This window comes from Lathamus discolor, assembly GCF_037157495.1.
Source record: "Lathamus discolor isolate bLatDis1 chromosome 2 unlocalized genomic scaffold, bLatDis1.hap1 SUPER_2_unloc_1, whole genome shotgun sequence".
Taxonomy (NCBI): domain Eukaryota; kingdom Metazoa; phylum Chordata; class Aves; order Psittaciformes; family Psittacidae; genus Lathamus; species Lathamus discolor.
The window spans coordinates 808121-833954 of record NW_027069094.1 but is presented as its reverse complement, the minus strand read 5'-3'; the positions used below and the strand labels follow the sequence as shown (position 1 = coordinate 833954).

The 25834-nt window shown below is 63.3% G+C and overlaps 2 protein-coding genes across 3 annotated transcripts in view; one reads left to right on the top strand and one right to left on the bottom strand.

The window, feature by feature from the left end:
* The window catches only part of LOC136006160 (heat shock factor protein 1), a 47995-nt gene extending 45946 nt beyond the window's left edge, over positions 1-2049 (bottom strand). Inside the window, exon 1 of one of the 2 annotated variants that reach the window (XM_065664170.1) lies at positions 1769-2049. In XM_065664170.1, the coding sequence (XP_065520242.1) occupies positions 1769-1906 (138 nt within the window). In that variant the 5' untranslated portion in view covers positions 1907-2049. The remainder of the gene's footprint in view (positions 1-1768) is intronic. The other variant, XM_065664169.1, reaches the window with a different exon arrangement.
* Positions 2050-2280: 231 nt separating this feature from the next.
* The window catches only part of LOC136006159 (ribosome biogenesis protein bop1-like), a 52354-nt gene continuing 28800 nt past the window's right edge, over positions 2281-25834 (top strand). Inside the window, exons 1-3 of the mRNA XM_065664167.1 lie at positions 2281-2411; positions 2563-2727; positions 12388-12498. Of these exons, the coding sequence (XP_065520239.1) occupies positions 2403-2411; positions 2563-2727; positions 12388-12498 (285 nt within the window). The 5' untranslated portion in view covers positions 2281-2402. The remainder of the gene's footprint in view (positions 2412-2562; positions 2728-12387; positions 12499-25834) is intronic.

Below are 25834 nucleotides of genomic sequence, written 5' to 3'. Positions count from 1 at the left end.
ACCGGATCCTGGGCTGCATCCAAAGGAGCGTGACCAGCAGGGCGAAGGAGGTGATCCTGCCCCTCTGCTCTGCTCTTGTGAGCCCTCCCCTGGAGCATTGTGTGCAGTTCTGGTGTCCTCAACATAAAAAGGACATGGAACTGCTGGAACAAGTCCAGAGGAGGCCACGAGGACGCTCAGGGGACTGGAGCACCTCCTGTATGAAGACAGGCTGAGGAAGTTGGGGCTGCTCAGCCTGGAGAAGAGAAGGCTGCGTGGGGACCTCAGAGCAGCCTTCCAGTACCTGAAGGGGGCCTATAGGGATGCTGGGGAGGGACTCTTCGTCAGGGACTGCAGTGACAGGACAAGGGGGAACGGGTTCAAACTGAACCAGGGGAAGTTTAGATTAGATCTAAGGAGGAAATTCTTTCCTGTGAGGGTGCTGAGGCACTGGAATGGGTTGCCCAGGGAGGTTGTGAGTGCTCCATCCCTGGCAGTGCTCAAGGCCAGGCTGGATGAAGCCTTGGGTGGGATGGTTTAGTGTGAGGTGTCCCTGCCTATGGCAAGGGGTTGGAACTGGGTGATCTTGAGGTCCTTTCCAACCCACACTCTTCTATGATTCTATGTGGATCTAAAGCAGGAAAGGTCGCTTGGACCAAGCCATGGAACGGGTTGGAATGGTCCTTAAAGCTCTTCCAGCGGAGGCTTCCATGTCAGCATTCCTCCCGCTTAGGCAAACACGGCCCCGCTCCCCTCAACAGCCCATTAAAGAGAGATTTCCTGCCGGGCGGCCAGGAGCAGGGATGCGGGATGCAGCTGAGTGACACAGCCGGAGGCTCCTCCGCAGCCCGAGCCGATGCGCGCAGGCTGGGAGGGAGCGAGCAGCTCCCTGCCTGCTCCCCTGCCTGCTCCGTGGCCCGCAGCGGCAGGAGCAGCTCTGCCAAGCACAGGAGGCCCCAGCTCCGCTCCCCTCCCGTCCCATGGCACGGCTCTGCCGGGGCTGCCCTGGCTCTAGCGCACAGGGAGAGCGAGGAGGAGATGCGGTGCCAGCGGCTGACCCCGGCCCCCTCGGGAGGCTGCTCACAGGCATGGAGGCATGGAAGGGGTTGGGATGAAGGGAGCTGAAAGCTCCTCCAGCTCCAACCCCTGCCACTGGAGCAGGGGGCTCCGAGCCCCTGGGTCCAACCTGGCCTTGGGCACTGAAGGTTTGGCTACTTGGGAAGAGCGGCTGGGAATTGCTCCTGGAACAGGAGCTGGGATGGGGGAGCTGAACCTGAGCATCCTGTGCCCGTGGCCGCATCCTGCCTGTACCAGCCCCAGGGCGGCAGCGGGGCCGGGGCAGGGATTGTGCCCCTGCACCGGGCACTGGGGGGGCCGCAGCTCGGATCCTGTGCTCAGCTCCGGGCCCCTCACTGCAAGAGAGACACTGAGGGGCTGGAGCGGGGCCAGAGAAGGGAATGGGGCTGGTGCAGGGCCTGGAGCCCAGCGGGGATGGGGAAGGGCTGAGGGAGCTGGGGGGTTCAGATGGAGAAGAGAAGGCTCCGGGGGGCCTGATGGCTCCCTACAAGTGGAGGACGGAGCCAGGAGGGGCCGTGCCCACGGGGATGACTCGCAGGGAGCCGTGGGGCAGAGAGAGCGGAGCCCCGGGCGCAGCCTCCCTGCAGCCCCGCAGCCGGCTCCGGGCTCGCCCATGCGGCGGACACAGGGACCCGGCTCTGCCCCCCCCCCCCCCCACCGGGGACCAAGGCGAGACCCGAACCCGGAGCCCCGGGGCCGGGCCCGCACTCACCGGGCTCCAGCAAATCAGCGCGTCCGTGTCCGGGTCCTCCACGAGCGTCCAGAGCTTGGTGAGGAACGCGGGCACGTTCCCTCCGCCGGGCGCCGCCGACCCGGACCCGGACCCGGACCCGGACCCGGGCCCGTCCATGGCGGCGGGGCTTGGGGGGGGGGGGGGGGCTCAGAGCGGCCGGACCCCGCCGCGGAGCCGGGCCGCGGCCTGCGCACGGAGCGCACCGGGCCCCAGCATGGCCGCCGCCATCTTGGGACACCCCCCCCTCCTCAGCACCAGCGGCGCGGGGGGGCGGCGCGCATGCGCGGGACCGCCCCCCTCCCCTCCCCGCACACAGACAAACCCCGCCCCCTTCCCCCCCGCCCACACACAAACCCCGCCCCCTTCCCCCCTCCCCCCGCACACACACAAACCCCGCCCCCCCTCCCCTCCCCCCCGCACACACACAAACCCCGCCCCCTCCGCTGCGTAGAGCGCCGGCAGGAAGGGCGCATGCGCAGAGAGCCGCCCCTCGCTGTCGGTGGGTGTAGGTGCGCACGCGCAGAGCTCCGGCTGAGGGGGCGTGGCTTTGGCGGTGACCTCTGACCCGTGCGCACGTGGAGCCTCAGGCGGCGGCGGCGGCGGCGGCGGGGCCATGGCGGAGGTAGGGGCGCGTTGCCATGGTGACGGGGCCTGCGGGGCCTATGGGGCCTATGGGGCCTGCGGGCCGCGTTGGGGGGCTCCGGTGGGGGGGGGGGCACCCGGCCCCGCGGCCCCGCCGGGCCCTGACCCCTCTCCGGCCCCGTCCCTTCCAGCCGCGTCCATCCGCGGACAGCGAGGAGCTCACGGACAGCGAGGAGAGCGCGTACTCGGGGCTGGAGGAGTCCGGCTCCGACAGCACCGGCTCGGACCCGGAGGAGGAGGAGGAGGAGGAGGAGCGGGGGGAAGGCCCCGGCGGCGGCTCCCTCCCCCGGACCCGGGTAAGGGCCTCAGGGCCTCAGAGCGGCGGGGAATGGGGTTGGGGGGGGGGGGGGGAAGAGCGGGGAGCGCCGGTTTGTGCCCCGCTCCGGCCGGGGGGGGAGGAGGAAGGCCCCGTGCTCCGTGCGCGTTCCCACCCCTCCTGTGCTCCGTCCCTCCGCCCTCCCGTGTTGATCCCTCCCCCCACCCCCTCCCCGTTCTCCTCCCCCCATGGCCCGTGTCCATCCCCCACCCCCCATCTCCATCCCCCCCTCCCCATCTTCATTCCCCCCTCCTCCATCTCCATCCCCCCCCCCCCCCGTCTCTATCCAACCCCCCCCCCCCCCCAATGTCTCCATCCCCGCATTCCTGGCTTTGGGAATACCCCAGGCTGGTTCCCATCAGATCCCTGCATGTTCCCAACCGTCGGGATCCATCAGATCCCTGCGTGTTTCCGGCTGTTGGGATCCATCAGATCCCTGCATGCTCCCAACTGTTGGGATCCATCAGATCCCTGCATGCTTCCAGCTGTCAGGATCCATCAGATCCCTGCATGTTCCCAACTGTTGGGATCCATCAGATCCCTGCATGTTCCTGGCTGTTGAGATCCATCAGATCCCTGCATGTTTCCGGCTGTCAGGATCCATCAGATCCCTGCATGCTTCCAGCTGTCCGGATCCATCAGATCCCTGTGTGCTCCCAACTGTCAGGATCCATCAGATCCCTGCGTGCTCCCAACTGTCAGGATCCATCAGATCCCTGCGTGCTCCCAACTGTTGGGATCCATCAGATCCCTGCGTGCTCCCAACTGTCAGGATCCATCAGATCCCTGCGTGCTCCCGGCTGTCGAGATCCATCAGATCCCTGCATGTTCCCAACTGTTGGGATCCATCAGATCCCTGCATGTTTCCGGCTGTCAGGATCCATCAGAACCCTGCGTGCTTCCAGCTGTTGGGATCCATCAGATCCCTGCGTGCTCCAAACTGTCAGGATCCATCAGATCCCTGCGTGTTCCCAACTGTTAGGATCCATCAGATCCCTGCATGTTTCCGGCTGTCAGGATCCATCAGATCCCTGCGTGTTTCCGGCTGTGGGGATCCATCAGATCCCTGCATGTTCCCTGCTGTGGGGATCCATTGGGATGTGTTTGGATGATGGGCAGCAGCATTCCCAGCTCGGGAGTGGGAATTCAGTGGGAAGTTCCTCTTGTGCCTGGGTGGGCGCCCCGGGGGCACCTCGGGCCCATGGGGTGTCTCCATTGGGATGGCTCCAGTGCCGTCCGTTTATCCCACCGCGGCCCCGCTTTTCCCATCGTGCCGCTTTGGCGTCGGCACAGGCCTGGAAAACATTCCGGGAATGGGGATTTGGGGGGTTTGAGTGCGTTGGGGCCTTGAAGGTGTTTGGGCTGCTCCTGGGGGTGTTCTCCTTGGGGCGAGCCGCGGGATCATGGAATGGTTGGGGTGGGAAGGGCCGGAGGGACGGGCTGCGATCCAGAGGGATCGGGACAGGGGCGAGCCTCCTGGGGCTCAACCAGGCCAAGGGCAAGGTCCTGGCCCTGGCTCGGGGCCATCCCAGCCCGGATCCAGCCTGGGGGAGAGGGGCTGGAGCCTGAGGAGCAGGACCGGGGGTGCTGGGGTGGGGGGAAGAAGGTCCCCATGGGCCATGCCCCCAGCCCCAGAGGACGTGGAGCTGCTGGGAGTGACCTGGAAAAGGTCCCTTCGCACCCGGCCCATTCCATGATTCCATGAACGGAGCAGCACAGAGACACGGCTGGACCCGGGAAGTGAGGCTCCTGCAGCGCATCTCCCACACAGGGATCAGTGCACCAGGATGGGGACAGCGGGATCTGCTGCAGCGGCACCAGCTTGAGCCAGGGCTTCCGTGTGGGCTTCCTTGCTTCCTGCTTTCCGTGCTTCCTACCTGCTTTCCCTGCTTCCTTCCTGCTTTCCCTGCTTCCTTCCTTGCTTCCTGCTTTCCCTGCTTCCTTCCTTGCTTCCTGCTTTCCGTGCTTCCTTCCTGCTTTCCCTGCTTCCTTCCTTGCTTCCTGCTTTCCTGCTTCCTTCCTTGCTTCCTGCTTTCCGTGCTTCCTTCCTTGCTTCCTGCTTTCTGTGCTTCTTTCCTTGCTTCCTGCTTTCCCTGCTTCCTTCCTTGCTTCCTGCTTTCCCTGCTTCCTTCCTGCTTTCCGTGCTTCCTTCCTTGCTTCCTGCTTTCCGTGCTTCCTTCCTTGCTTCCTGCTTTCCCTGCTTCCTTCCTGCTTTCCCTGCTTCCTTCCTGCTTTCCCTGCTTCCTTCCTTGCTTCCTGCTTTCCCTGCTTCCTTCCTTGCTTCCTGCTTTCCGTGCTTCCTTCCTGCTTTCCCTGCTTCCTTCCTTGCTTCCTGCTTTCCCTGCTTCCTTCCTTGCTTCCTGCTTTCCGTGCTTCCTTCCTTGCTTCGTGTTTTCCCTGCTTCCTTCCTTGCTTCCTGCTTTCCCTGCTTCCTTCCTTGCTTCCTGCTTTCCATGCTTCCTTCCTTGCTTCCTGCTTTCCGTGCTTCCTTCCTTGCTTCCTGCTTTCCCTGCTTCCTTCCTTGCTTCCTGCTTTCCCTGCTTCCTTCCTGCTTTCCGTGCTTCCTTCCTTGCTTCCTGCTTTCCATGCTTCCTTCCTTGCTTCCTGCTTTCCGTGCTTCCTTCCTTGCTTCCTGCTTTCCCTGCTTCCTTCCTTGCTTCCTGCTTTCCCTGCTTCCTTCCTGCTTTCCCTGCTTCCTTCCTTGCTTCCTGCTTTCCCTGCTTCCTTCCTTGCTTCCTGCTTTCCGTGCTTCCTTCCTTGCTTCCTGCTTTCCATGCTTCCTTCCTGCTTTCCCTGCTTCCTTCCTTGCTTCCTGCTTTCCCTGCTTCCTTCCTTGCTTCCTGCTTTCCGTGCTTCCTTCCTGCTTTCCCTGCTTCCTTCCTTGCTTCCTGCTTTCCTGCTTCCTTCCTTGCTTCCTGCTTTCCGTGCTTCCTTCCTTGCTTCCTGCTTTCTGTGCTTCTTTCCTTGCTTCCTGCTTTCCCTGCTTCCTTCCTTGCTTCCTGCTTTCCCTGCTTCCTTCCTGCTTTCCGTGCTTCCTTCCTTGCTTCCTGCTTTCCGTGCTTCCTTCCTTGCTTCCTGCTTTCCCAGCTTCCTTCCTTGCTTCCTGCTTTCCGTGCTTCCTTCCTTGCTTCCTGCTTTCCCTGCTTCCTTCCTTGCTTCCTGCTTTCCGTGCTTCCTTCCTTGCTTCCTGCTTTCCGTGCTTCCTTCCTTGCTTCCTGCTTTCCCAGCTTCCTTCCTTGCTTCCTGCTTTCCCTGCTTCCTTCCTTGCTTCCTGCTTTCCCTGCTTCCTTCCTTGCTTCCTGCTTTCCCTGCTTCCTTCCTTGCTTCCTGCTTTCCCTGCTTCCTTCCTTGCTTCCTGCTTTCCCTGTTTCCTTCCTAGCGCCCTCCGGAGCCTCTGGTGCCTCGGGAGCAGCACCGGAAGGGTTCCTGGCATGGGAAAGCAGCAAATGACCCTTTCAGCTCGGCCTCCCAGTGCAGGGCACCGGCATTCCCGTTGGGAGCAGACGGAACACGGCTCTGCTCGGCCCCGGGACTGCCATGGAGGGAGGCAGAGCCCATGGAATGCTGGAAGTCATCAAGAGAGGAAATGGGATCTGACAAGGACAGGGTCATATTTACAGAGCCCCACGAGCAGGGAGGCACCGGGAGCGGGGCTGAGCTCCTGCTGACAGGCAGCTGCCGGAGCCTCCGGCCTTGCCCGCTCCTGCATCCCAAAGGAAGCTGGGATGGAGCAGCTCAGTTCAGCACCTTCTTGTTCCGACCGGATTAACACTTGTGCAGCGCTGGCTGACAGCTCAGGGCTCCTCTGTCCGCGAGAGCCGCTGCCTTTACTCCTCTGTGGCCCCAAGGACAGGATTTCTGCCATTCCAGCTCCATAAAGCACCTTCTTGGATGGGGCTGGGGATCATCATCCTGATGGGGAGGAGGAGCACGGCTCTGGAGAGGTGCCTCAGCATCCCACCATCACCTGTGGAGCTGCTGCGAGGGCTGGAGCGGCTCTGCCCTGGGGCCAGGCTGGGAGAGCTGGGCTGGGGCAGCCTGGAGAAGGGAAGGCTCCTGAAGGGGAGACCTGAGAGCAGCTCCAGGGCCTGAAGGGGCTGCAGGGAGCCTGGAGAGGGGCTTGGGCCAAGGGAGGCAGGGATGGGATGGGAAGGAAGAGGGAAGAGGTGATGGGATCTTGGGGAGTTCTTCCCCATGAGGGTGCTGGGGCACTGGCAGGGGGTGAAGGGAGAAGTTGGGGATGCTCCATCCCTGGCAGTGCTCGAGGCCAGGTTGGACACAGGGGCTCGAAGCCCCCTGCTCCAGTGGAAGGGGTCCCTGCCGTTGGAGCTGGAGGAGCTTTAAGCTCCCTCCATCCCAACCCATTCCGTGGTTCTCCACTCTTTAGCAGAGGGCGAGATGAGGGTGGCTTTGCCGGTGGCTTTCCCCATTTGACCTCTGGATCTGGGCTTGGTGCTGTGGCCAATGTCCCCTCACCGCCTGTGTGCATCCGGAGAGGTTTCCACCTCAACCTGAGCTCGAGCGACGGTCGCTTTGGCCCACACTGGGTGCGCACCATGGCCGCAGCTCCCGCATCGGGGCTGTTACCCCTTCGCTCCAGCTCATCTCTTCTTCCTGCTCACCCATTCGGCTCCTTGCACCCCAGCTCTTCGCGGCACCCCGACGTTGTGCCCCCTTTCCACCAGTGTTCCAGCAGCTGCCCCGAGGAGCCTCAGCCCCCCTCTTGGGACACCGGGAGCCTTCTCCCTTCCTGCTGGAAGCTGCAGGCCAGGAGCTCCTTGCTGCGTTCTGCACAGCAGGAGGAGCTGCGTGGGAGCACTCGGAGAGGCCGGTTCGGGAGGTGAAGGCAGCCAAAGGAGCGCTTTCCAAGGACTCGATGTGCGGCTGGAGACCGGTACCGAGTGGTGTCCCTCAGGGATCGGTGTTGGGACCGGTCTTGTTCAACGTCTTCGTCGCTGACATGGACAGTGGGATTGAGTGCGCCCTCAGCAAGTTTGCCGATGACACCAAGCTGTGTGGTCCGGTTGATGCGCTGGAGGGAAGGGATGCCATCCAGAGGGACCTGGACACGCTTGTGAGGTGGGCTGATGCCAACCTTATGGAGTTCAACCACGACAAGTGCAAGGTCCTACACCTGGGTCGGAGCAATCCCAGCACAGCTACAGGTTGGGCAGAGAAGGGATTCAGAGCGGCCCTGCAGAGAAGGACTTGGGGGTGCTGGGCGATGAGAAACTGAACATGAGCCGGCTGCAGTGTGCGCTCGCAGCCCAGAAACCAACCGGATCCTGGGCTGCATCCAAAGGAGCGTGACCAGCAGGGCGAAGGAGGTGATCCTGCCCCTCTGCTCTGCTCTTGTGAGCCCTCACCTGGAGCATTGTGTGCAGTTCTGGTGTCCTCAACATAAAAAGGACATGGAACTGCTGGAACAAGTCCAGAGGAGGCCACGAGGATGCTCAGGGGCTGGAGCACCTCCCGTATGAAGACAGGCTGAGGAAGTTGGGGCTGTTCAGCCTGGAGAAGAGAAGGCTGCGTGGGGACCTCAGAGCAGCTTCCAGTACCTGAAGGGGGCCTATAGGGATGCTGGGGAGGGACTCTTCATCAGGGGCTGCAGTGACAGGACAAGGGGGAACGGGTTCAAACTGAAACAGGGGAAGTTCAGATTGGATCTAAGGAGGAAATTCTTTCCTGTGAGGGTGCTGAGGCACTGGAATGGGTTGCCCAGGGAGGTTGTGAGTGCTCCATCCCTGGCAGTGCTCAAGGCCAGGTTGGATGAAGCCTTGTGTGGGATGGTTTAGTGAGAGGTGTCCCTGTCCATGGCAGGGGGGTTGGAACTGGGTGATCTTGAGGTCCTTTCCAACCCACACTATTCTATGATTCTATGATTCTATGACTCCTGGATGCGGAGGAAGGGTCCGATCCGAACGGGCTCCTTTTGGATCAGGAAACGCTGCTGCTGCTCCCTCGCTGCGGGACACGGAAGAGCTGTGCACAAACCGCTTCTGCTTCCTGCGCACCTGAGGGGCTCGAGCACCCGCGAGGGTTTCCTTCCCCTGCTTTATAGCTGCAGACCTTGCTTCACCGTGGGGTTAAAGTGGGGAGGGTCAGCTCTGGCTGTGCTGCAGAGCTGGAAGCATGGAATCCTGGAATGGGCTGCGTTTGGGCACTGGCGCTGCTCTGAGGTCCCCCCCTTTAGGAGCCTGCTCTTCTCCAGGCTGGCCACCCCCAGCTCCGTGTGGTTTTGTGGCTCCAGTCTTCCTTCCTTCGCACCTAAACCTCTTCTCGCGTCCCATCGGGGCTGTTCGAGCCCATCGCTTGTCTCCAGTCTCCCCTTCAACCACCGGAGCTGCCTGACTCGGGCTCTTGGTGCTGCCAGCTCCTGCGTGCCCGCCACCCATGGGTGCTGAGGGTGCTCCCAGGGCTGGTTTGGGTGGGTTTTTTCCCTGCGGCACCATTCCCTGCTGTCCTCTCGTGGCAGGAGCCTCCTCGGTCAGGGCAGCAGAGAGGAGCTCCGGCGGCATTCCCAAACCTGACCCGCAGTGCCTGGGAAGCCGAGGGGAGCCGGGACATCAGCACCCGGCTGCAGGAGGGCACCGTGTGCATGCCCGAAGGTGGGAATGCGCCTGGAGGGTGCTCCCAAGCAGTGTCCGAGGGGCGCGGGCGGTGGCAGCGCTCCGGGTCTGTGGATCCCTCTATTCCTGGGGGATTTTCCTTACCCTGAGAGTCCTCTCAGATGGAGAAGCTGGGGCTGCCCCAGCCCTGGCAGTGCCCAAGGCCAGGTTGGACACAGGGGCTTGGAGCCCCCCCGCTCCAGTGGCAGGGGTTGGAGCTGGAGGAGCTTTCAGCTCCCTTCATCCCACCCCATTCCATGATTCCCTGATTCCAGCTGAGCTCTGCCGCTGAAGCTTTCCTAAAGGCTTTGAACCTGCCAGCACACCCGCCTGATCCCGGGATGCTGCAGTCTGCTTCCAGCCCTGCCGGCCACGGGGCTGGAATCCCGGCTGGAATCCCGGCTTGTGTCAGCTCTCGGAGCAAGCTCAGCTCCTGGGCAGCCCTTGAGCCACTGGTTTAATCCCTGCCTGTGGAGCTGGGAGTTGGGGCACCACTGGGAAGAGCAGGGATGCTGGAGCCTCCGTGGCCTTCATCCCGGAGGACACTGGGACCCCATCTCCTTGCAGCAGTGGAGGGCAACGAGGGGAAGGTGGAAACTCGGGATCCGAGCGCCGGGAGCTCGGGATAAAGCCTCTCGGCCGTCTGCCTCTTCCCGGCTTTTCCAAGGAAGCCGCTGTTGGTGCAGTAACCGCATCCCCGGCTCGCAGCCGTGCCCCCGCGGCGCCGGGCAGCGCGAGGTGACCGCGCACGGCGCGGACTTGGCTGCTCCCAGCAGGAGCCTTGGCCGGGGCTGCTTTCCCCATCAGTTCCCTGCGTGCTCCCAGAAAGCGGATCCGAGCAGGGTCCCCATCGCCCCCCCTTCTCCCTGGAATCTCTTTTCCAGGGAAGGATCTGCAGCTCGCTCGGCACCCACCCAGGCCGGCGAGTGGGCGAGGGCGCGTGATCCGTGTCTGAGGGGGGAATTCCTGCTCCAGACGTGGCTCTGATGGAAGCAGGATGCGTGGGCCTCAGGGTTCAGCTGCAGTGCAGGAGGGGTCCTGCCCGGTGTGGGTTCTGGGGGACCACAAGCCTTTGGGATAACCCTAGCGAGGGAAGCCAAGCCTTTGGGATAACCCTAGCAAGGGAAGCCACATCTTTGGGATAACCCTAGCGAGGGAAGCCACATCTTTGGGATAACCCAAGCAAGGGAAGCCACATCTTTGGGATAACCCCAGCGAGGGAAGCCAAGCCTTTGGGATAACCCTAGCGAGGGAAGCCACATCTTTGGGATAACCCTAGCAAGGGAAGCCAAGCCTTTGGGATAACCCCAGCGAGGGAAGCCACATCTTTGGGATAACCCTACCAAGGGAAGCCACATCTTTGGGATAACCCCAGCGAGGGAAGCCACATCTTTGGGATAACCCTAGCAAGGGAAGCCACATCTTTGGGATAACCCCAGCGAGGGAAGCCACATCTTTGGGATAACCCCAGCGAGGGAAGCCAAGCCTTTGGGATAACCCTAACGAGGGAAGCCACATCTTTGGGATAACCCTAGCAAGGGAAGCCACATCTTTGGGATAACCCAAGCAAGGGAAGCCACATCTTTGGGATAACCCAAGCAAGGGAAGCCACATCTTTGGGATAACCCTAGCAAGGGAAGCCAAGCCTTTGGGATAACCCCAGCGAGGGAAGCCAAGCCTTTGGGATAACCCTAACGAGGGAAGCCACATCTTTGGGATAACCCTAGCAAGGGAAGCCACATCTTTGGGATAACCCTAGCAAGGGAAGCCAAGCCTTTGGGATAACCCCAGCGAGGAAAGCCAAGCCTTTGGGATAACCCTAACGAGGGAAGCCACATCTTTGGGATAACCCTAGCAAGGGAAGCCACATCTTTGGGATAACCCTAGCAAGGGAAGCCACATCTTTGGGATAACCCTAGCAAGGGAAGCCACATCTTTGGGATAACCCTACCAAGGGAAGCCACATCTTTGGGATAACCCAAGCAAGGGAAGCCACATCTTTGGGATAACCCAAGCAAGGGAAGCCACATCTTTGGGATAACCCCAGTGAGGGAAGCCACATCTTTGGGATAACCCAAGCAAGGGAAGCCACATCTTTGGGATAACCCAAGTAAGAGAAGCCAAATAGAATCCCAGAATAGTCAGGGTTGGAAAGGAGCTTGAGCTCACCCAGTTCCAACCCCCCTGCCATGGGCAGGGACACCTCACACTAAACCATCCCACCCAAGGCTTCATCCAACCTGGCCTTGAGCACTGCCAGGGATGGAGCACTCACAACCTCCCTGGGCAACCCATTCCAGTGCCTCAGCACCCTCACAGGAAAGAATTTCCTCCTTAGATCCAATCTAAACTTCCCCAGTTTCAGTTTGAACCCGTTGCCCCTTGTCCTGTCACTGCAGTCCCTGATGAAGAGTTCCTCCCCAGCATCCCTATAGGCCCCCTTTGGATACTGGAAGGCTGCTCTGAGGTCTCCACGCAGCCTTTGGGCTAATGCAAGCAAGAGAAGCCAAAGCTTTGAGTAAGGTCAGGCTCTGGAGGGGCTTTACCCAATGTCAAGCACTTCAGGAGGCAGCTCTGGAGTCCTGAGCACGGGGCTGGGTGGGCCTGTGCTGAGGCTCAGTGCTGGGAAAAGCTGCTCCTGGTGGGTACCAGAACCCCTGCATGTGCTCGTCCTCCTGGTAACGTGGTGCTGCTGGCTCTGTCCTTGAGAGGGCAGGATCTGGGATCTACCGGGATCTACCGGGATCCAGTGCTCAGAGGGACCTTGATGGGCTGGAGAGGAGGCTGGAGGCGATCTGTGATGTTTTCCCTTTCCATCCTTTCCTCCCTGTGTAATGCCACGTCCCAGAGGATGGAGGAGCAGGAGGCTGCACTGCTCAGCGCTGTCCAGCTCGGGGCACAAGTGCTTTGTGGTGATGCTGGGCCTGCAGCAGACTGGATGTGGTGGTGGCAGGTCCCTGATGGAGCAAACAGGACCACACACGGGTTCAGGTGATGGGATCTCCCTGAGCTTCCTCCGTTCTGTCTTTCAGGCCAAAGGAGCTCCCAGGAAGAGCAAAGCCCTGGAGGATGATTCCTCACTGGAGGAAAACAAGGCTCTGCTTGCTCAGGATGAGTATGAAGAGGACAGCTCCGACGAAGAGGTAGGACCCATTGCAAGTTGTGTGTTCTTAGCATGTGGATAGGAGCTGGAGGCGCTGGGATAACAGCCAGGCTCTGTGATCTTAAAGGACTTTTCCACCCTGGTTGGTGGGATGATTCCACACCTTCCCTCTCCGTGCTGGCTTCTGCAGGAGCAGAAGGGAGGGGATGTGGTCCAGCAGCAGTGTCTCTGCATGGGCATTGCCCAGAGGCACCAGGTCATGGCTATTGTGGAGACTCTTGGTGATGGTCCAGTGCTTGAGTGCATCCCTTGGGACGTTTCGGGCAGGGAATGGCGCATCCAGCTTGGGAAGGGCGGTGGGAAGAGCCTCCCTTGCACCCTGCCTTGCTCCAGCCCCAACTGGGACTTCACCTGGGTGTCAAGGGGGTTCCTCAGCCCTTCAGGAGGTGCCTGAGGTGTCCCCCCCTGCCCCACAATAGGGTCCCGTTTGCTGCGCTGGGCTCCTTGGGGGGAGCATCTCCGGGTTTTGCGCCTTGGGAAAGATGGAAAAGCTCCTGTGTGGAGCAGGGGGGGATCTCGGCAGCCGGATGCCCCCAGGGCTTGGTCGTTCCAGACAAACCTCGTGGCCTTGCTTCACCGTCTGCTAAATCAATTGGTGCGGGTTGGCGTCCAGCAGAGCCCTGGGGCGGGATGTGGGGATTGCCAAGGGCTGTGGGGGTGTTTGGATGTGACCCTCGGTGCTGGGCTTTCCGCTCACCTCGGTAGGGTGCTGGGAAGCCTCAGGCAGCGCTTGGTTGGTAAAAGGCTTGGTTGGAGCAGCCTCCAGGCTGTTGGTTGGGGGGGATATTGCAGGCTCTGGGTCTCCTCCTCAGCCTGTGACAGGGCCCGGAGCACAGAAAGCCCCATGCAGGTGAAGAGCCAGGGAGGAGCTCTGCCTGCTCCCTGGCGTGGGGGGCCTGGAATGCCATGGATGCGGCGGGCAGCATCGGGAATAACGGCAGCGGCGCTTGGGAAGCCCAGTTCTGAGCGGGGTTTTGGCTGCAGCCCCGGCCTCAGCAGAGCTCTGGGGCACCGCTGCCAGCGCAGGGGCTCTGAGCTTGGGTTTAGTGGGGCTCCGAGGGATGCGGATGATCCCGATCCGGAGGAGGATTGGATGCTTCTGGTGTCAGACGTTAGAGGCCCACCTGGGTTAAGGCAGGAGCTGCCTCAATCCCTGCCGCCAGGTCTGGAATAGAGATTACGGAGAGGGGAAATCGATGGCTATAGAAAACCTACGCTGGTGTCGTGTCTGCTGCCTGTCATGCGGGAGCTGTGGGCCCGGGGGGGGGCTCAGTCTGAACCTGCTGACATCAGAGCAGCTTCCAGTGGCTTTGTTCCCTGTTCCCCCCCCACTGCCCTCCTTCTGTAACTGTCGTTATCTCCTTTCCATAAGAACCCTGAGGCTTGCGCTTCCTGCGGCCGGGATGCGCACACTGCGGGCTTTGTGCCGGCTTCCATGAGGAGCAGAGCCCAGCCACAGCGCTTTGTGGCTCGGAAGTGCTGGGAAGGGAGGGGAGAACCCCCCTGTTCGGGCCATGGGCAGGAGAAAGGCCAGGAAACCACAGGGGATCCCTTCGTTGAGGATGCTCGTCCCTTCTTTTCCTTGTGGAGGCCAAGCTTGCGTCGCAGCCTCGTCCCAGCGCAGCCTGCGTGAAACGTGAGGCTTCAGGATGGTCCTGTACCAGCCCCAGGGCGGCAGTGGGGCCGGGGCAGGGATTGTGCCCCTGCACCAGGCACTGGGGAGGCCGCAGCTCGGATCCTGTGCTCAGCTCCGGGCCCCTCACTGCAAGAGAGACATTGAGGGGCTGGAGTGGGGGCAGAGAAGGGCAATGGAGCTGGTGCAGGGCCTGGAGCCCAGCGGGGATGGGGAAGGGCTGAGGGAGCTGGGGGGTTCAGATGGAGAAGAGAAGGCTCCGGGGGACCTGATGGCTCCCTACAAGTGCCTGGCAGGAGGATGGAGCCAGGAGGGGCTGGGCTCTGCTCCCAAGGAACAAGGGATGGGACAAGAGGAACCGGCCCCAAGCTGCACCAGGGCAGGTTCAGATGGAGCTGAGGGACAATTCCTGCCCCAGAGGGTGCTCAGCATTGGAAGGGGCTGCCCAGGGCAGGGCTGCAGGCACCGGCCCTGCGAGTGCTCACACCCCCTCAGTGCCATGGGGCAGGGGTGGCCTTGGCAGGGCTGGGGTAAGGGTTGGACTGGGTGAGCTTAGAGGTCATTTCCACCCAGCTGATGCTGGATTCCCTGTCCTGATCCTTGCTGGTGGCCAATCCCGATCCACTGCGCTGCGCAGGGCAAGGTGATTCCTCTGGAATCCCCAGGGATCGGCTGCCTGGTGCGGAACCAGCACGCCCAGGGTTCTGTGGGGTATCTCCCACCCGACCATGACCTTCACTGGCAGCAGTGCCCGGTGCTGCCCTTTGCCTGGAGAGCCCCAGCTGGGTGCTCCCTGTCCCCTGTCTGGGTGCTGGGACTGAGCAGCCGCCCCTAGCCCTGTGTGCAGCAGCGTCTCCAGGGGTGCTCCCGGGGCCACCACTGCCACCCAGTGCAACCACTGCCACCCAGTGCGACCACTGCCACCCAGTGTCACCACTGCCGCCCAGTGTGAGCACTGCCACCCAGTGCGACCACTGACACCCAGTGCAACCACTGACACCCAGTGCGACCACTGCCACCCAGTGTCACCACTGCCGCCCAGTGTGAGCACTGCCACCCTGTGCGACCACTGACACCCAGTGTGACCACTGACACCCAGTGCAGCCACTGCCACCCTGTGCGACCACTGCCACCCTGTGCGACCACTGACACCCAGTGCAGCCACTGACACCCAGTGTGACCACTGCCACCCAGTGCGACCACTGCCACCCAGTGCTGCCACTGCCACCCAGTGTGACCACTGCCACCCAGTGCGAGCACTGACACTCAGTGTGACCACTGCCACCCAGTGCAACCACTGTCACCAAGTGTCGCCACTGACACCCAGTGTTACCAGTAACACTAACACCCAGTGTGACCACTAACACCCAGTGCTGCCACTGACACCCAGTGTCGCCACTAACACCCAGTGTGACCACTAACACCCAGTGTCACCACTAACACCCAGTGCGACCACTAACACCCAGTGCGACCACTGACACCCAGTGCAACCAGTAACACCCAGTGCAACCACTAACACCCAGTGCGACCACTAACACCGAGTGCTGCCACTGACACCCAGTGCAACCACTAACACCCAGTGCAACCACTAACACCCAGTGCGACCACTAACACCCAGTGCTGCCACTGACACCCAGTGTCACCACTAACACCCAGTGCGACCACTAACACCCAGTGTCACCACTAACACCCAGTGCCGCCACTGACACCCAGTGTCGCCACTAACACCCAGTGCAACCACTAACACCCAGTGCGACCACTAACACCCAGTGCGACCACTAACACCCAGTGTCACCACTAACACCCAGTGCCGCCACTGACACCCAGTGTCACCACTAACACCCAGTGCGACCACTAACACCCAGTGCCGCCACTGACACCCAGTGTCACCACTAACACCCAGTGCCGCCACTGCCACCCAGTGTCACCACGGGCACTGCTGGTGTCCCACTAACACCCAACGTCCCCCACGCACCCGGCACCACCGCGGGTATGGCTGATGGCCTGCAGACAGCCGGTGTCTCACGAGCACCGGGTGCGCAGGGCAGTGCCTGTGCCTGTGCTGGGCTCCGGTGCTGGCACCGGGTGTGCAGGGCAGTGCCCATGCCCGTTGTGAGCTCCGGTGCCGGCACTGGGTGTGCAGGCAGTGCCTATGCCCGTGCTGGGCTCCGGTGCCAGCACCAGGTGTGCAGGGCAGTGCCCATGCCCGTTGTGAGCTCCGGTGCCGGCACTGGGTGTGCAGGCAGTGCCTGTGCCCGTGCTGGGCTCCGGTGCCAGCACCAGGTGTGCAGGGCAGTGCCCATGCCCGTTGTGAGCTCCGGTGCCGGCACCGGGTGTGCAGGGCAGTGCCTGTGCCCATTGTGAGCTCCGGTGCCAGCACCGGGTGTGCAGGCAGTGCCTGTGCCCGTGCTGAGCTCCGGTACCAGCACCGGGTGTGCAGGCAATGCCTGTGCCTGTTGTGAGCTCCGGTGCCAGCACCGGGTGTGCAGGGCAGTGCCCGTGCCCGTTGTGAGCTCTGGTACCAGCACCGGGTGTGCAGGGCAGTGCCCGTGCCCGTTGTGAGCTCTGGTACCAGCACCGGGTGTGCAGGGCAGTGCCCGTGCCCGTTGTGAGCTCTGGTACCAGCACCGGGTGTGCAGGGCAGTGCCCGTGCCCATTGTGAGCCCCGGTGCCAGCACCGGGTGCCTGTGCCCGTTGTGAGCTCCAGTGCCAGCACCGGGTGTGCAGGCAGTGCCTGTGCCCGTTGTGAGCTCCGGTGCCAGCACCGGGTGCCTGAGCCCGTGCCCGTGGTGAGCTCCGGTGCCAGCACCGGGTGTTCAGGACAGTGCCCGTGCCTGTTGTGAGCTCCGGTACCAGCACCGGGTGCTCAGGGCAGTGCCTGTGCCCGTTGTGAGCCCCAGTGCCGGCACCGGGTGTGCAGGGCAGTGCCCGTGCCCATTGTGAGCTCCGGTGCCGGCACCGGGTGCCCGTGCCCGTGACTGTGCTGAGCTCCGGTGCCGGCACTGGGTGCCTGTGCCCGTTGTGAGCTCCGGTGCCGGCACCGGGTGCTCAGGGCAGTGCCTGTGCCCGTTGATGAGCTCCGGTGCCGGCACCGGGTGCCCATGCCCGTGACTGTGCTGAGCCCCGCTGCCGGCACCGCCTGCCCGTGCCTGCCGCGGGTGCCCGCTGCCCGGTGCTCGCTGCCGTCTCTCGCCGGGCTCCGCTCTCCCCGCTCCATCCCGAGGAACGGGGGAGCCCAAGCGGAGCCGGTTCCGCGGCCGTGCCCCTGCCCGGCTGCACCGGAGCCCGCAGCGCGGCCGGGCCGGTTCCTAACCCCCCCCCCCCCGGGAGGAAGCGGCCGGGGCCGCGGCTCCGTTTCCTCCCGCAATGACTATTCCAGGTGTCGGCCGTGATGGATGGGGCCGCGCTGAGCGCTCCTCGCTGAGCTCCAAGCCCCGCTTCCCTCCTCCGCAGCGCAGCTGAGGAGCAAGGGGGGGGGTCCAGCGGCTGCCGGGCTGGGGGAGCTCTGCTTTCAGTAGCTGCTGGGCCAGGAGGGGCCGGGAGCCGCGGTGCAGAATGTGCTGCTGGCAGGCAGCGCCTCGCACTCATCGCTCCCCGTGCGAGGGAGGGAGGGAAGGGAGCGCGGCTCCGCGTGTGCTTCCCCAGCCGCCTGGCTCCGGAACCTGCTCCTGCTTGCAGGGGATGAGCTGAGGCCGTGGAGGTGTGAAGGGCTCGGAGCAGCGCCGGGGGCATAGGAGCAGGGAAGGGGTTGGGATGAAGGGAGGTTAAAGTTCCTGCCGCGGGCAGGGTGCTCCGAGCCCCTGGAATCATAGAATAGAATAGTTCGGGTTGGAAAGGACCTCAAGATCATCCAGTTCCAACCCCCCTGTCATGGGCAGGGACATCTCACACTAAACCATCCCACCCAAGGCTTCATCCAACCTGGCCTTGAGCACTGCCAGGGATGGGCAGCACAGGTAAGGCTGGGCAGGGTGATGCCTTCGCCTGCATCTGAAGCTCTCGCTGGAGCTCCCTGCCCTTCTCAGTGGACAGAACGGCAGCAGCGCAGCAGCAGGCCCCAGCCTGGAAACAGGCACGCTTTGGGAAGGATGCAGCCGCTCTAGGATGTGCTTCCCCCCTCCCCAGCCAGAAAAGGGCAAGTGTTGAATTGAGCAGGAGCTGAAATCCAGGAATGTGCTTCCCCGTGGGCAAGGCGAGGGGTCCCTGCAGTGAGCACAGCCTGGGAGCATCAGGCTGGAGCTGGATTCCACCCCACCGGCTCTGCCCTGGGGTACCACAAGCTTTGGGCAGAGCGGAGCCACAGAGCCCTGGCATCGCTGCAGCATCACCCGAGAGAGGCCAAGGCACCGGGTCGGCTGCACAGCACCCATCGGGTCCCTCCTCTCCTGCTGTGGGATGGGCTGCGGGTGGTCGGATGCGGCTCTGATGCAGTTTTGGGGCTCTGATGCAGTTTTGGGGCTCTGATGCAGTTTTAGGGCTCTTTGTGGCTTCCCAAAGGAATCGGTCCCTCGCGCAGGAATAAAACCACTTGGAAAGTCCTTGGTGAAGGTGTCAGCAGTGGGAAGAAGCTGGAAATGGAAGGCGAGAAGGAAAGCCCCGAGAGCTCCGTTCCAACCCAGCACGGAGGTCCCGCAGCCGCGGTGCTGTGCCCCATTCCCATTGTTCCATGGTAGGGAGAGAATAAGGCAGCTCCAGGGATGGATCGGGGAGAGCTGGTGCCTGGGGTGGGGGAGCCTAGAGCTGAAGAGACGTGGAAGGGCAGGATCTGTGCAGCGCGGAGGCGAAGCGGAGCCCGCAGGACACAATAACAGGATGTGGAAGGTGGTGCAGGGGGGAACGTGGACAAGATGAAACGGCATCGGCTTGAAACGGCCCTGGCAGGAGGAGGAGGACGCAGCCCGAGCACGGGGATTATCTTACAGAGCGCTTGGCTCGCGCGGCCGTGAGGGGCTGGTGCTGCCAGAGGCTTTGCAGACATCAGCGCTGCAGATCCTGATGGGAATAACAAGAGCAGCGGGAGCTGAAAGGGGAAGGGATGCTCCCGAGGCCGCGCGGATCAAAGCGTGGTCCCCAGGCCAGGCGCCCCGGTGAAGCTTCCAGCAGTGGGAGGTGGGATGGAGATGGCAGACGGGGAAGGATGCTGGGGGGGGTCCAGGAGCTGTTTCAGCCCCAGCACAGGAGCTGAGGGAGGTCTCCGCAGCGCAGAGCTCTGCAGCCAGACCCGAGCAGGCTCTGGGCAAGGCTCCGTCTGCCCCAATGGCACAGGGACATGGAATGGCTTGAACCTGCTCGAGGGGAGGCTGAGATGAGCTCTTAGGCAGAAGCTCTTCCCTGTGAGGGTGCTGGGACGCTGGGATGGGTTGAAGGGAGAAGCTGGGGCTGCCCCATCCCTGGCAGTGCGCAAGGCCAGGTCGGACCCAGGGGCTCAGAGCCCGCTGCTCCAGTGGAAGGGGTCCCTGCCCGGGGTTGGAGCTGGAGGAGCTTTAAGGTCTCTTCCAGCCCAAACCATTCCCTGATCCCTGTGGCTTTCCCAATAAGAGGCATCACACGGGCTGGTGTGGAGCCCTGGGCTGCTGCACGTTGTGCTTTAGGTGCCAGCTGGATGGAGAAGGAGGCCTGAGCCTTGCTCCATCCCCTGCATTCCATCCTTCCCGGTGCAGAGCTGCGAGGTTTTGGGTCCGAGCCCGCTCCCCACGGCACTGCCAGCCATGGATCAGCGCCGTGCATCCCTCAGCTGCATCCTGGCCCTGTGCATGGAACGGGGGCTGGATCCAGGAGAGGGGGAGAGGGACTCATCCAGGCTGGGATGAGGAAGAGCTCGAGGTGCAGGCGAGGCTGGTGGGGAGTGGGGAGGGAGGGGGGAAGCCGCGGTTCGCGGGTGCTGCTGGAGCTGTGAAAGCAGAGCAGGAGCTCAATGACTCTGCCTTTTGGCTGCCCCACACTTGATATTTAAGGCGGTTGCGGAGCAGCTCGGTTGGGGCAGGAAAGGCTTTTTCCTTGTGGAAGGAATGACATCACGCGATGGATGCGCTGAAACCATCAGGTCCCCGGCCCCGTGCGTGAAACCCACAGCAGCTCGGCCGAGGAGTGGAAACTTTCCCCTCTTTCCCCTCTTCCCTTTCCCCCCCCCCCCCCCCTTCTTTTTCCATTGGCTTCCCCCCTCTGCGTGCCGGGGCCGGGCTCCGCCGCAGCTCAAGGCTCAGCTTACGGCTCCCGAGCCGGCTCCTGCCATCGCGGTGACCCGGGCGCTGCAGGGAGAGGGCAGATCCCGTTCCGTCGGCTCCAGGATCCCGCTGGGAGCCCAAGGGCCGTGTCCGTGGCACGGCACCGGCTGCCTTTGGCAGTGCTGGCTGCATCCCAGCTCCCTCCCAGCAGCACGCAGGGCTGCTCCGTTGGCGGTGCAGGCTCCTGCCCGGTGCGCTCAGCATCCCGGGTGGCTGAGGCTGAGGGTTCCTACCCGCAGGCTGTGCAGTGCTGCGGCTCCTCCCGGCCCTCTCTGCCTGCGTTATCCAAGTGGGATTTGCACCACAGATCCCCCGAAACCCGGCGTGCTCCGGGTTGCCTGTGCCATGCTCTGATGCCGCGGCATCACCAGGCGCAGCTGAAGGCACCCAGCCTCCTCGCGCCGCGCCGCAGACCCAGATTCCCTCCGGGAAGCCGGGGATGCGCTCGGAGTCCAACAGCAGCCTGTCTGCGTGCCCAGGAAGCGTGGCCCTCGGCCAGCAGCGAGGGCAATTCCCTGTGGACAGGGACCCGCATGGTGGGATCGGGGCTGGGTCCGTGCTGCGGTCCCTGCTGCAGGCTCAGGGACCAGCCTCCTCCTCCTCCTCCTCCTGGAGCAGAGGGGCCTGGGGACATGAGCATCTCCAGGCCCGGCTCCTGGCCGCTGTTCCAATGTCCCACTTCATCAGGCTCGGCTCAGCTCCGGGTACGAGGGAACGTGCGGAGGAAGCCGGAGGCTGCTGGGCCAGGCCAGGGGCTGCGCCGGGATGCGGCTGTGCCGGGTTCATCGCTCCAGGGCGAGCGCTCCAGCCCAGGGATGCTTCTCCTGGAGCTGCAACGCCGCAGCCGCTGCCGGGGTCGGTGCTCAGCACCGGGCTTTGCTCACACAGCCCCGCACGGAGGGTTCCCAAATGGCTTTGCCACTCCTGCTGCTTGCCGGTACCTCCTGCTCGCCAGCTCCTGGTGACTGCAGCACCCAGGGGTGCTGCCGGCACAGGGCTGGGGCAAGGGGGCTCTGTTGGCGCGGTGCTTGGGGCATGGAGGGGTGCAGGAGAGAGCGTGGGGTGGAGATGGGCACCCTCTGTGCAGCTCCTGCACAGGGAGTCATGGAATGGGGTGGGATGAAGGGAGCTTAAAGCTCCGCCAGGTCCAACCACGGCCAGGGACCCCTTCCGCTGGAGCAGGCGGCTCCGAGCCCCTGTGTCCAACCTGGCCTCGAGCACTGCCAGGGATGGAGCATCCCCAACTTCTCCCTTCACCCCCTTCCAGTGCCCCAGCACCCTCATGGGGAAGAACTCCCCAAGATCCCATCACCTCTTCCCTCTTCCTCCCCAGCCCATCCCTGCCTCCCCATGGCCTCGCTCCTGCATCGCCCTCACCCAGGGCTGCGTTTGCCTCTCGCAGCCCCGGCGGTGCCGGTGCTGGCAGGGAGCTGCGGGCAGCTCCCGGTTGCTGCCGCCTCCGGTAACACTCGGGTGCGTTTTATATCCCTATGGAAAACGCTCCCGAGGGAGCTCGGCAGTGCCTGTGCCCATGCGGATTCCTGGAGGCACACGTCAGCTGGGTGTATCTGGAAGCTTGGAGCCGAGGCCAGGAAGGAGATGCTTTGGAGCTGGCAGGAAAGGGAGAAGTGTCCAGACAAGGGAGGGCTGTTGGGAAGCGCTGCGAGACTCAAGTGAAAAACAGCCCCAGCACCTTTGTTTTCCTCAGCTCTGGAATTCAACCTGGGGGCGAGCAGGGCACGGAAACAGCTCCTCAGGCTTTGCCTGCCGTGCGGCTTTGCATCCATGAAATAATGGCAATAAAAGGCTGTTGAACTCCTGAGCTAGGAATAAGCTTGGAAAATCGCTCATAATTCCATGGAAAACCCTCAGGGAAACCAAACCCCCCGGTTTCTCCCCGTTGCCACCTAAAGGGAATACAGGGGCCCCGGTGGCAGCACCCGCATCGAGTTTAACCTGGGTGCTTTGGGGGTCCAGGCTTCAGCCCCCGCCGGCGCTGCCGGAGGAGGGGAAGGGATGCGGGAATGCTCAGGCTCTCAGTGGGGCAATCCATGGGATTTGCAGCTCCGGCAGCGCTGCTTCGGAAGCCCCGGCGCAGGCAGCGCGGTGGCTGCCTGGCGAGGGAAAATCCGCCCTCAAAGCCAAGGAAGCTGAGGAATTCCTCTTGGTCTCCAGAGGGGAAAAGGCAGGAGCCTGGGCTGGGGTGAGGAGGAGGAAGGGGGAGGAAGGCCACCTCCGGAGGAGCTGCCCGGGGTTTGGCTGGTGGTGTTGGTCTGCCTAGAGCTTCCTTAGGGAAAGGGCGAGGTGGGAAAGGGCTTTTCCATGCCAAGTCTCCTTTCCTTGTCGCTTGCCTCTCCCAGGCCAGGCCATTCCCACCTGCGCTCCCTGGGTGCTGTTGGCATCCCAGCAGCGGGTGATGCAGGAAGAGCCGGGGACCGGGATGCTGCGTCGCTGCTCCGTCATCCCCATGGTGATGGCCGGGGTCGGGACCCTCCTTGCTCTCGCTCGCAGGTCCCTCTGCATGGATGGAGTGACTGCTTTTTCATGCCCGGCTCCAGCAGCACAACTTCTCCAACCCCCATGGAACGGCAATTCCGGGAATGAAAACCTCGGGAATGAAACCAGGAAAACCTGCGGGCAGGAGAGGCAGGAGCCTCGTGGCTCTGCCGCTGGGCACCGGGGCTGAGGCTTTCAATGTGGGGCACCCGTGGGGTTTGTGAGGAGCATGGAGGGATGCGTTCAGTGGGGCCTCAGGGGCCTCTGCTTGTCTATTGCCTGCGTCATGGAATCATGGAATGGTTTGGATGGGAAGGGACCATTGTGGAGCGCAACCAGGCCAAGGGCAAGGTCCTGCCTGTGGATCGGGGCCACCCCAGCACAGACTCAGGCTGGGGGAGAGCCTGAGGAGCAGCACTTGGGGTGCTGGGGAGGTGGGGGAGAACCCCCCCGTGTGCCGGTGCCGCTGACGACCCCATCCATGTGCTGGGAATGCCGTATCCCTTCGCTCCGCAGCCAAGCATCACGCATGGCCCCTGCTGCCTGCCAGCCTCGGTGCCCACGTCCCTGCACATCCCACCCCATTGCAGGGCTCTTCCTCCTCGTGGTTCCGGAGCTCCGGAGCCGCCCCTCTTTGTTCAGGGAAGCGCCTCTCCTGGAGGTCGCTCCCGGGTGACATTCCCAGTGCCGCGGTCGCTTCGCCCGGATGGGGCTCTGGATCCCCCCCCACCCCTCGTGCAGCTCCTGGGGAGCAAACCCAGCCCCAAACCCCCTTTCCCTGCGCTGTCCCCCCGTGTCTTGACCCGTCTCCTTCCTCTCCCGACGCTGGGTTCCCCACCACACCGGGTTTTCCTGGGGCACGGGGGGATGCGCAGAGGCTCGGTTCGAAGCGGTGTGGATCCGTCTGCTCCGGGAGGAGAGGGTCCTGCGCCTCCAGGGAGCTGCCACCATGGTCCGAGCTCCTTCCAGAGCAAGGGGAGATGCACCAAGAGGGATGTCAGACAAGGATGGATGGGAAGGTCGGATGAGGATGGATGGGGAGGTTGGACAAGGATGGACAGGGAGGTTGGACAAGGATGGATAAGGATGGGTGTGGAGGTTGGATAAGGATGGACAGGGACGTTGGACAAGGATGGATGGGAAGGTCGGATGAGGATGGGTGTGGAGGTTGGACAAGGATGGACAGGGACGTTGGACAAGGATGGATGGGAAGGTCGGATGAGGATGGACAGGGAGATTGGACAAAGGCAGATGGAAAGGTCGGCTGAGGATGGATGTGGAGGTCGGATGAGGATGGATGTGGAGGCTGGATGAAGCTGGATGTGGAGGTTGGATGAGGATGGACAGGGAGGTTGGACAAGGGCGGATGGTGGTCCAAGGAAGGGCCAGATCCCTCAGGCACTGCAGGAAGTTCTTCCCCACGAGGGTGCTGGGACCCTGAAGGGGTTGAAGGGAGAAGCTGGGGCTGCCCCATCCCTGGCAGTGCTCAAGGCCAGGTTGGACCCAGGGGCTCGGAGCCCCCCTGCTCCAGTGGCAGGGGTTGGAGCTGCAGGAGCTTTCAGCTCCCTTCATCCCAACCCCTTCCATGCCTCCATGCCTGTGAGCAGCCTCCCGAGGGGGCCGGGGTCAGCCGCTGGCACCGCGTCTCCTCCTCGCTCTCCCTGTGCGCTAGAGCCAGGGCAGCCCCGGCAGAGCCGTGCCATGGGACGGGAGGGGAGCGGAGCTGGGGCCTCCTGTGCTTGGCAGAGCTGCTCCTGCCGCTGCGGGCCACGGAGCAGGCAGGGGAGCAGGCAGGGAGCTGCTCGCTCCCTCCCAGCCTGCGCGCATCGGCTCGGGCTGCGGAGGAGCCTCCGGCTGTGTCACTCAGCTGCATCCCGCATCCCTGCTCCTGGCCGCCCGGCAGGAAATCTCTCTTTAATGGGCTGTTGAGGGGAGCGGGGCCGTGTTTGCCTAAGCGGGAGGAATGCTGACATGGAAGCCTCCGCGTCTGGCAGGTCCCGGGCGCAGCGGGGCTGGATCGCGCTGGCTCCTGCCGCGCCGCTTAATCCTTCCTCGGGCTGCGGCGGAGGGGGGCCGGGGGATGCAGGTGTCTGAGGCCGGGGGGGTAACGGGACCCCGCTGCAGGGAGGGCTCCTCAGCCCTGCCTTTCATCCCTGCTCCCACACGGCTGCGGGAGGAGGTCCCGGGAGAGCTTTATGGGCATGATGGAAACCAGCTGGGAATGGAGCCTGGAGCGGGGCGGGGGGGGAGCGGAACGTGGTGTGAGGGAGAGCGGGGACATCGCCGAGGGGATGGACGGGGCGGGGAGCCGGTGCTGCACAGTGGGAGCCGCGCATCCTCGGGGCGCTGCTCTCCGGGCTCCCCATCCCGGGTCTGCCTCCAGCCCCATCCCAAGTCTCCATCCCCATCCCAGGTCTCCAACCCCATCCCAGGTCTCTCTCCAGCCCTATCCCGGGTCTCTCCCCAGCCCCATCCCAGGTCTCTCTCCAGCCCCATCCCAGGTCTCCAGCCCCATCCCGGTTCTCTCTCCAGCCCCATCCCAGGTCTCCAGCCCCATCTCAGGTCTCTCTCCAGCCCCATCCTGGGTCTCCAGCCCCATCTCAGGTCTCTCTCCAGCCCCATCCCGGGTCTCTCTCCAGACCCATCCCGGGTCTCCAGCCCCATCCCGGTTCTCTCCCCAGCCCCATCCCAGGTCTCCAGCCCCATTCCAGGTCTCTCTCCATCCCCATCCTGGGTCTCCAGTCCCATCCCAGGTCTCTCTCCAGCCCCATCTCAGGTCTCTCTCCAGCCCCATCCCAGGTCTCCAGCCCCATCTTGGGTCTCCAGCCCCATCTCAGGTCTCTCTCCAGCCCCATCCTGGGTCTCCAGCCCCATCCCAGGTCTCCAGCCCCATCTCAGGTCTCTCTCCAGCCCCATCCTGGGTCTCCAGCCCCATCCTGGGTCTCCAGCCCCATCCCAGGTCT